Source organism: Megalops cyprinoides, chromosome 6 (assembly GCF_013368585.1).
Source record: "Megalops cyprinoides isolate fMegCyp1 chromosome 6, fMegCyp1.pri, whole genome shotgun sequence".
Classification (NCBI taxonomy): Eukaryota; Metazoa; Chordata; class Actinopteri; order Elopiformes; family Megalopidae; genus Megalops; species Megalops cyprinoides.
The window spans coordinates 41,244,180-41,255,000 of NC_050588.1; the positions used below are offsets into that span (position 1 = coordinate 41,244,180).

The window sequence follows — 10,821 nt, forward strand, 5'->3', positions numbered from 1 at the left end:
GAGTCTGTTCGCATGTCCTAAGAGCTAGACCATCAGAGCTGCAGGGTAACGATGTGAATGATTTATTGAGTCATTGATGAAACGCATAACACAGCATGGTAAATCTAATTAAAAGACAAATGCATATATCTAGTTGAGAGGGTTCGGCTGAGAGGAGAATGTTCCATTCGCATACAGGTTTTGAGGAATAAAGCACTCTAAAGCATCCAAATGCTTTAAATGTTTTGCTAGGAGAGACTCCTTTCTCCATTGAGTTGCACTTCCCCCCTTTATATATGTGCAGCCATTTGTCACTATTCATCATGCAGTCAGTTCACATTCACATTCTGTTAAGTATGTAGCGCTGTAGCATAGATGGTTCTTTACACCACAAATACAGGCTTTTCATTGGCTAAATTTAACTGAGGTGTGTGGGACCAAAGTTTTATTCTCTGACCTTGGGAGTTCTTAGCAGCCATTAAAACATGCCGTGCAAAAGGAAAGGAGAACAAAGCACTTCTCCTGAGCCACAAGAATGGCAAGAAAGAGGAGGGAAAAAAGAGACAAAAACGATGAGGAGCACAATAAAATAAGCGCACGGCTCACATCTCGCACGTCTCCACCTCCCTGCCTCTGCTCCCACAGTCTCATCCCTCTCTCCTTTCATCTTTCAGGAGTTCACTTGCATTCCTGTGAAGCTCACAGCCTCAGCGGACTGATGCACATCTTGGTCCTGACAGAAACGGAGAGATTAAAAACGCCTGACAGGGGCCAGAGAAGACGAGAAAAAGAGCTCATGGCTCACCTTTGCTCCTCCTAATGTCACCTGAGCAAACTCTTAGCAGGGATTCTTCTCAGGACGAACGTTTCTGTAATTTCACCAGAGTCAATACACCAGATTTATTTGAAAGAGAGGGATAATGGGATTATTTTGGAGTCTTCATTTGTCCTAAAGGATATTATTAATCACTTGGACTATTATTTTTATTTTGTTTTCATCTGAGGAAAATAAAGTTGGCTTTTTGCGTGGACCCTCATCATGTTTCAACACCGAGCCTGTGTGAGGGATTGGATTAGCTGCTGTAGAAGCGGGCGGGGCTCAGTGCTGATCCTTCTCTGCTGTTGCTTGGTGGCCCTGGCAGCACGGCCCCGGGGTCCCGGCCATACCCACTTGAACTCCATCCGCATCGATGGGGACATCTCGCTGGGGGGGCTGTTCCCGGTGCACGCCCGCGGCAGCGATGGCAAGGCCTGTGGGGAGCTGAAGAAGGAGAAGGGCATCCATCGGCTGGAGGCCATGCTGTTTGCGCTCGACCGCATCAACAACGACCACGAGCTGCTGCCCAACATCACGCTGGGCGCGCGCATCCTGGACACCTGCTCGCGGGACACCCACGCCCTGGAGCAGTCACTCACCTTCGTGCAGGCGCTCATCCAGCGGGACGGCAGTGACATCAAGTGCCTCAGCGGGGGCCCCCCCATCGTCTCCAAACCTGAAAGGGTGGTGGGGGTCATCGGCGCCTCCGCCAGCTCTGTCTCCATCATGGTGGCCAACATCCTGCGGCTCTTTAAGGTAAGAGCCCCCAGCTGTCACCTGCACCCCCCCCCCCCTACAGAGACTCCACTCTGCAGGCGATCCTGCAGTTCTCTGCCCGGGACACTCTGATCTGAAACAGGTTTCTGCTGCTGTTTGTGCTGGCATCCTGCTCTCGTGGCAGATGGCACATGTTGCTGATTGGGTTACAGCAGTGTATTTAACATGCATAAACAGATACAGATACAGATACAGATACGTAAGATCTGTATACATATATGAGTTCATGGAGCTCTCAGGTAAAACTGCAGTTTTTTGTTTCTGCTCAGAAATAGTTTAACTTTCATTATTACTGCATGCATGCTGAGGCTGCTGAACAGTTTGCTGTACACAAAGCAAGTAGTGGCTTCAGCTTAAAGAATGTTACCTTTTCAGTTCTTTAGGACATAAAAGAGGAAAGAATTTTTTCATTGCTTTCTTTGTCAGTAGAGTTGGTTCTTTTTGCTCTTTGTATCTTCTTCAATCAGTATGATACCTGGCGGTGAATTTATAATATCCTTTCGGTCTCAGTGAGTTTGCAATGGTTATTTTGGTTGTTCTCGCTATCAGTATGTCATTTATTCATGATAATTGTTTGTTTACAAGCCACATATTGTTAATTGTAATATTTTGTTAATTAGTACACTGAGAGGTTTAGTTTTTTTGCAAGAAATGACCTGTTTTTCTACCCTTAGAAACATGAAGGCTCTGAGGCCAAAGGGAACTTTTAGTAACCGGATCCATCAGGCCAGCATCTAATGCTGCCCCTCATGCCAGCGTGGCCATTACAGCTCATTTCCTTCCTTCAAAGGAGGTTTGCAGTGACTACAGCTACACTAACCTTCAGGGAACACCACTGAAACCAAAAAATTGCTGCTCTCTGTGATGCTGTTGGACTCTCAGACAGATCAGTGGAGGCACTGCGCTGTCTGTGAGAAAACAGTCCACTGGTGTCTGTGGATATTATGCCTTTGAGCAGGTCTTTTCATGCATATTCATAATGAAAGAAAATCAGAACACTTTTATCCTCAGCAATGGCAGAGACAGTTTTCAGTGTTAAACGCATAGCTGAATGTTTGCTTGGTAAATAGGCTATATGTGATACACCCAATGTATTCCTATAGTCCCTCTTACTTGCTATGCTTTTGCATTGGTTCAGAATGACCCAATGCCTAGTTGCACGCTTGTGTAATTGTGAGAGTGAAATAGTGCCACAGGGTTGTTATTTTGAGAGTAAAGAGTGATCTGGTTTTGTGGTTTTGCTTCAGAGAAGCGATTGTGATGTTCAGTCCTTCGCGATGCAGATGAACTCCTCCACAGCCCTGTGTTAGTGCTTTGATAAGACGCCGTGCAGCTGCTGTGCTGATCCCACACACTGTGAGCTTTAAACCTGCTGTGATCTGAGGCGCCACTCACAGCAGTCAGGTTAACTCTCTCTGTGAGTTTGCATGTAATCTTTTCCCACACAGATCAGCATGTTTGTAATACTGTTCAGCAGGAGAGAGATGATAAAAAGCCCTCTCTGAGACAGGGCAGTGTCGCTGTGGTAATGGCAGCTCCGAGACCAGTGCACTCTGATAAGCACCCATTTCTCAGCCCAGGTAATAAGCTTTTTTAGAGCAAACTGCGTAAAGGCAGAGGAGTGGATCAGTCCTTTAGGCCTGTGTGAAAGCCCGTGTGACTCCTACATACACCGCAGGAACTGCACTTCTCCTGCCTGTAACACGCTCTCTGTAACACGCTCTCTGTAACACGCATCTCTGACAGTGTCATGAGGTCGTGCAGAAACCTGCACATCCCACCTCATCAGCCGTGCAGTGACCTCCTCTTCCTCACGGCTGCTTCTCCTCTTCCTCAGGGCTGCCTCTTTTCTTCCTCATGGCTGCTTCTCCTCTTCCTCAGGGCTGCCTCTCCTCTTCCTCACTTTAAAGGCACTGCTGCTGTAGATATTCTGTTCCGCTGCAGTGATGTTCAGAGATGGTGCTTCACACACACTGTCTGTCCGCACACGCACCACACACACTCTGTCTGCACAAACTCCTCACACACACACTGTCCGCACACGCTCCACAAATGTCACAGTATGCTGCGGTTCCAATAGTGCTACAGGGGGACCGCGGTCATTGGAACAGAGCAGTCATCGTCCAGTCATTGAATAAGCTAAGATTTGATCGTCCAGTCATTGAATAAGCTAAGATTTGATCGTCAGTTATTAAATAAGCTAAAATTTGATTCGTTGTTTTTAATACAGATTTCATCTTCTTACTTTTATTTGACATTAAGCGGCACCTTTTATTCAAAGCACTGTGGCAGTATTTTCCTCAGCTTGCTGCTGTTGTACACACATTAAAAAGTGGTGATAAATTCTGAAAGCGCCCACATTGCTTTCAGTGAGTGCTTGCCCTTGGTTACATCAGGGTTCACTTTGCTCCAGGGTCATAACTAAATATGCGTATTCATGCATTTATTTCTATATCATTCATAATTGACACACAGCCTGTCTCCATATGCTCTTCCAGAGAGGGAGATGATGAGGACTGGATTCAGTTCACCCTTGGAGAAATAAAAAGTTTATCCTTATTCAATCCCTATTACATTTAAATGTAATCTGCTTTATCTGCTTTATTAACGCAAGGGTCACCCGTGAGTTCTTAAGGGCTCAAAACCCACAAAACAGGAAAGGGAAAAGAGCAAGGCCTAAGCTTAAGGTCTGGCTTTTTGAAGCTATTTGTGTATTTTATCTTAGTTCAAATTTTCAGTTATGCTGTTGACATCTTCCTTTCATAGGATGCTTTGGCAATACCTTTTCTAAAAGCATGGAAAGTTGTTCTTGTTGCTGTAGTTATACTTTGGTTTTATGATTTTATTGGGTCCTGCCCTGCCAACACTGCAGTAGGCTGTAAAACATTTAACACATGCATTTCCTAAAATAGATCTTCCTACCGATCGCTCCTGTGGTACAGTAAACCTCCATGCTGGGAGTTATATGCATTACTCATTTCCAGCATTTCGGATTTATACAATATAATCAGGAGACATGTGAATATAGCCTTATATAAACCAAATGCCTTGATAAATAACATAGTATTGAACAGACAGCTTAACCATGACCAGGACCCCGCTGGGTGCATCACTTTGCTCCTGTTGTTTTGATCAGTTGCATCTTCAGAAAAGGGAGTTTTCTCCTGAGTACATGAAGAGTGGCACTGAACAGCAGTAGCAGGTAAAAGGCTAAATGTTAGGAAGTGAGCACTTCCTGTTCACAGCGTGGAGGACCTCAGACCTGTTCCTGTGCCACTGAGCTCATTCCTGAGAGTTTCCCTTTCCCCTGCACAGGCCCACTCCAGCCATGTCCCCTGCAGACATCTCTGTCTCTTTCACACAGAAAATCAGAAGAGCTGTGACATTCCTCCCATTCCTCCAGATGGGTTCTTGTGACTGACTGTCTGACTCTTTCCTACATGCAGTTTTCTGTTTTACTGAAGATGGAGTTATCCAAGGCTGCAGGAGCTAGAACGTGACACTGTGAGTTATGAGCTGCAGTCAGTGCTGATGCTGCTGTCCATAGTGGGGTGAAGCCAAACCAATCAGACACATACACACTAATGTCAGATTTTAGGCCAAAAAGCTGGACTTACACACCCCCTGTGGAAAGAAGATGTAAAGACATTTCAGAGGATGGAGTCAGACTGCAGGCTGCTCCAGCTGCAGCCGTCTCTTCCAGCCTCTCGTGCTGTAAGGGTGCAGACCGCACTGTGACCCTCACCTCTCCTGCCCTCGTTAGCGATCGTGAAACGATCGGCTGGATTTCCCCACTTCTCCTGTCAGTGATTGACTGTCCACTGTGGACTGCACTCTGATTCTCTCTCTGGTTGAGTGGCAGGCAGCTGAATTACGAGAGCACGTGTAAAGCTGTATCTGTATCGATTACAGACATCAATAAGGAGGTGGCAGCTGAACTGAGATGTACTCCAGCTGTGTATCTGTCTGCCTCAGAGTTCAGGTCCCTTCAGCACTGCTGTCTGAAGGAGGCAGCCGAGATGCCCTGTAAATCTGCTTACACTAGAGATCTGATCAGTGGACTAATTCCTCAGCAAGTGACAATCTGTTGATTTCCGAGCATTTTCAGATGTGCGCAGCACATCAAAACAGCCTCAAACAGAGCAGAATGGATTCAATAAATTTAGTGTTTGTGATATTTAAGATATATTCTAAGCCAAATGTCACAGTATGCTGGGGTTCCAATAGTGCTACAGGGAGACCGCGAACCGCGTCATTGGAACAGAGCAGTCATCGTCCAGTCATTGAATAAGCTAAGATTTGATCGTCCAGTCATTGAATAAGCTAAGATTTGATCGTCCAGTCATTGAATAAGCTAAGATTTGATCGTCAGTTATTAAATAAGCTAAAATTTGATTCGTTGTTTTTAATACAGATTTCATCTTCTTACTTTTATTTGACATTAAGCGGCACCTTTTATTCAAAGCACTGTGGCAGTATTTTCCTCAGCTTGCTGCTGTTGTACACACATTAAAAAGTGGTGATAAATTCTGAAAGCGCCCACATTGCTTTCAGCGAGTGCTTGCCCTTGGTTACATCAGGGTTCACTTTGCTCCAGGGTCATAACTAAATATGCGTATTCATGCATTTATTTCTATATCATTCATAATTGAAATATCATGTAAAGGTCAGTGGTTCCATCACTTGGGCTGAGTGTAGTGTGTTCAATAATTTAATACAGTTTCAAAATATACATGACGGATGTGACCATCACTTGTAGGTGCAGAAATTTCCATGACTTTGAGGTTGCTCTGCTGCTTGTGAAGAATTCAGCAGAGTGTGCAGGACACTGAAGCAAGCCAAATGGCCACACTGACCTCCACCTGAGCCTGCCCATAAATTCAGCGCTAATATGCCCACTCCAGAGGAGAACCTGCACGTCTTTAACGAGTGCGTGCTTTTACGACATGGTGCTTTGCTTTCAAAGTCAAATGAAGGCACTTTCAACTTGACCGGCTCTGTGCTGAAAATGCTTATGTGAAGTGCGGGTGTCCCTCTACTGCAGTGATAGAGAACTGTGAGAGACAGTCACAAGTCTATTAACATAACGAGCTCCTGATGTAACTGTGTCATTAAGCTCTGGACTGTCTGTGTTGCTGGATGAGTCAGCATGCCCTCTGTGGGATTTGTTTTTTTTTTTGGGAAGATAAAGGCTCAAAGAAGCACCAGGTAACACTCAGGTCCTTTTATTTTCAGCCTCCTGATGCATACAGAATTTCTGAAATGTTCAATTTAAGGGCCATCCTGAATATGCATTACATGTACAAAAACTCTGGCAGGTGAATTTACAGAAGCTCAGCCAAGACACGCTAGAACCCATTATGATGTAGTGCACTGTGGAGGAAGGTTATGTTCCTCTGTCTGAGCAGAGGTTTACACGTGATGCATGCATACACACACACACACACACACACACACACACACACACACACACACATACATGCATACATATACCATCACACATAAACACACATAGATGCTTGAGAAGGGTGCTATATGACTTCTCTGCCTTTTTTTCCCTGCAAAGAGGATTGCATTTTCATATATATTTGTTATAGATCATTTTTACAGTCAACATGATCACAAAACCCTGAACATGAACCAGAAACCAGAAGCAGGGGCAGCAGGGAGGAAAAGTAGAAACGATTCCCTGACCCTGGGAAAAGGCACTGGAAAGTTTACTGGAAAACAGTGTGAATGTTAGCAGTGGAATAAGTCCTGAATAAAAGGAAACACATCAGTGTATTGTAACAGTTCCAGTACATGGGCAGGGTGTTGGGCAGGGGATGGCACGGTGGCCTCAGGCAAGCTGTCAGCAAGACCTTGGCTGCTGAAACACTTACTGCTCAGATGGGAGGAGAGAGAGAGCGAGAGGGAGAGGGAGAGGGAGAGAGAGGGAGAGATAGACAGAGAGAGAGCTAGAGAGAGAGGGAGAGAGAGAGAGAGAGAGAGGGAGGGAGAAAGAGAGAGAGAGAGCGAGAGGGAGATAGAGGGAGAGAGAGAGCTAGAGAGAGAGAGAGAGAGTGAGGGGGAGAGAGAGAGAGAGAGGGAGACAGAGAGAGAGAGAGGCGGGGGAGAGAGACAGAGAGAGAGAGAGGGACAAAGAGAGACAAAGAGAGAGAGAGAAAAAGGGGGAGAGGGAGAGAGAGAGTAAGAGGGAGAGACAGAGTAGTGGTTAGAATCTGACAGGCAGGCAGTTTGCCTGCAGTGCATTATGGGAGAGTGTGACATTAGGTCGTCTCAGCAGAGGTAAGCTATGGCAGAATGGTGGTAGAGTGCTTCCAGTATTATCTTAGCTTTCCTTCACACTGCCCTGACATCCACAGTTCCACATAGCAGAACTGGCAGCGGTGTGTGCGTCAGATAGCCTTTGCAACAGTGCAGGGGCTTGTGGATACTGCAGGCATTGTTTTTCAGATTTTACAGCCTTCTCTTTGAATACCCTTCTCAAGGAGACTATCCCAACATATTGTATGAGCTGCCAAATTATTTGTCTCAAATCAAGTCTAATGCCAGCACAAATATGAACACAAGCTCCAATAATTCTGTGTGTGTGCGTGTGTGTGCGTGTGTGTGTGTGTCTGTGGGTGCGCATGTGTGGGTGCGCATGTGTGCGTGCATGTGTGCGTGTACAATGCTGTGCCTTTTGGGGGCTGTGCTTTGAATAAAATATCTTAATCATAGTGACAACTCCATAATACAGACAGGATCTGGGCTTCTTCAGCAAGTGAAACTCTTTCTGAACAAGAAGGAACTCGGCAGGATTTATTCTTATCTGAGAGCATCAGTGCATGCTGCTCTAAAACCACTTTGCAATCGACTTTCTGTGGGAGAGGGGCCATCGGCATTGACTCTTGGAGCACATTACCTGTCTGTGTGGTGTTTCCACAGCTAATCAATGACTCGGCCTGCCCAAAGACATCAGATCCGGGCAGAGAGCACGTCAGAGAGGCCCAGAGCCTGGAGGGCCTCTCATCCCCAGCAAAGCCTTCTGAAACCTTCCATCCTATACCTCTGCATTGACTGGCTAATGCATGTATTTCCAACAGGAAACTGGTGGTAACTAAATATGTATCTAAGTATGTATCTAGTATGCACTCTATAATTTCACAAATTTGAGCAAAATCTTCACTCTCTTTGTTGTGGACACTCTTTTCCAGATTCACCTCATAAATGTATGCAGCTGTGTCAGACCTGGCTAAAAGCAATCTCAGACCAGTGTGTATAAAGTATATATAACATCACTAAAGCACTAATGCAAGTTATATGTACTCCCCAGAACTAAAACCCTTAGAATGAACAATAACATCTATAATAAGCCCTAATAAGAAAAACATAAGCTCAGAAGTACCATGACCAAAACCGTAAAATATTATTAATCTAAGTTTGTAGAAAAGATTGGAGTGCTAGGCGGTTGAGATGGAAGGGGAGCTGAGAGTTCAGTCTGTTTTTACAGGCATTTGGCAGGGGTGTTTGGTTTGAAGTTTGGAGTCCTTAGAGAGATTTGGTTTGAAGTTTGGAGTCTTTAGAGGCATTTGGCAGGGGTGTATGGTCTGAAGTTTGGACGTGCAGTGGAACTGTTGCTCCATAATCACGTCTCTCAGCGCTGAAGCATGATGGAATATAACAGCACAGGTTCACCTGTGTGAGAGGGAGTGAGAGGGAGTGAGAGGGGAAAGCCATTCTGTCAATCTACAACATTAAATTTATTCAAAATGGTTATATAATATTAAAGACGGAATTTAATGTTTTTCTTCCTGAAAAGATTTTAAACAGGCTGCTCTATTAGATGTGAAAATGTAAGGACCTCAGCATTCTCTGATGTCACTTTCCATTCTTCCACACTGCTTACATGAAATCCTGAAAGCAGTGCTCACAGGTACTGAAAACCAAACAGTCTGGCTCCATCAGCATCAAATACACTTTGTGTGTGTGTGTGTGTGTTACAATGACTGTGAGCACATTTACATCTTGGCTTTTCCCTGTTAGCTTTCCACTCCTGGTTCCCCTCATTCTACTGGTGTGGTGTTGACTGTCCCTGCGCCCCTCTTTCTGAGAGTTAAATAAGTATAAAATATTAATGTCACGCCCACATGTGTGTCAGCAGTGAGACCCTTTCCATGTGACATTAATCAGTACAGAGGCAGGCTGTTCTCCTCAGAGGCAGGCCGTCCTCCTCAGAGGCAGGCTGTTCTCCTCAGAGGCAGGCTGTTCTCCTCAGAGGCAGGATGTCCTCAGAGGCAGGCTGTCCTCAGAGGCAGGATGTCCTCAGAGGCAGGATGTCCTCAGAGGCAGGATGTCCTCAGAGGCAGGCCGTCCTCCTCAGAGGCAAGCCGTTCTCCTCAGAGGCAAGCTGTCCTCGTCAGAGGCAGGACATATCTCACATTTAGCCAGGGGGTCCTGTCCCAAGTCCCAAATTACCCAGCATCCTCTGCACTGTGGTTGGCTGAGTTTTCCAGGCAGGGCTGCCTGTAGTGCAACTCCAGCCACTCCTGTTTGAAAAGGAACAAGTTTTGGGACTGCACTGTTAAGCACAGGAATGTGTCAGTGGTATTCATGCAGGACAGACGGATATTCTTATCTCTTCAGTGTTGCATTTGCCCGGTTTGCATTGTCATGTAGTCAGGGTAACCATAGTAATTTTTAGCTCAATAAAAGTTTGATGCAAAATTGTTAAAGATAAAAATGCAAAATGCCAGCGAGGTGTTCAAATGCTAAATTTTCTGTTGTGAGAGAGGCATAACTTTTGTTTACCAGTGAAAAGATAAGATGCAGATACTTCTGTCTGATAAGTCTGATTTTTTCAGAATGGCTTTTTTAAATCACCCTTTTAAATGCTGTTTTGTATAGGGCCTGCTACAAAACTCCTATTTGTGTTCCCTTGTGAAAAAGAAATATAATTGCATTTTAGTAGGTAATTAAATTATGCCAATAAGTCATTATAAAGCCCTCAGATCGGTAATCTAATCGGCTGAATGTAGCACTCCCAACACTGGCTGCATATCTTATTTTGTAAGATTAATAAAACATGAATTGCTTTGAGCAAAACTCACACTGTCCACTGGCAGTAGCAGTTACCCCAGAGCAGCTCACAGAGACAGCTGCCGACCAGAGCAGCTCAGAGAGACAGCTGCCACCTTTGGGTTAGGAGGCATCTTTGGTAAGATACTGTAGCTACTCGGTCATTCTATTGACATTAATTGGATTAC

The 10,821-nt window shown here is 45.1% G+C and overlaps 1 protein-coding gene across 3 annotated transcripts in view; it reads left to right on the forward strand.

The window, feature by feature from the left end:
• The first annotated feature begins 965 nt into the window (after nt 1-965).
• Nucleotides 966-10,821, forward strand: part of LOC118778909 (metabotropic glutamate receptor 4-like) — a 94,265-nt gene continuing 84,409 nt past the window's right edge. For all 3 annotated transcript variants that reach the window (XM_036530704.1, XM_036530705.1, XM_036530706.1), the window contains exon 1: nt 966-1,552. In XM_036530704.1, the coding sequence (XP_036386597.1) occupies nt 1,019-1,552 (534 nt within the window). In that variant the 5' untranslated portion in view covers nt 966-1,018. The remainder of the gene's footprint in view (nt 1,553-10,821) is intronic.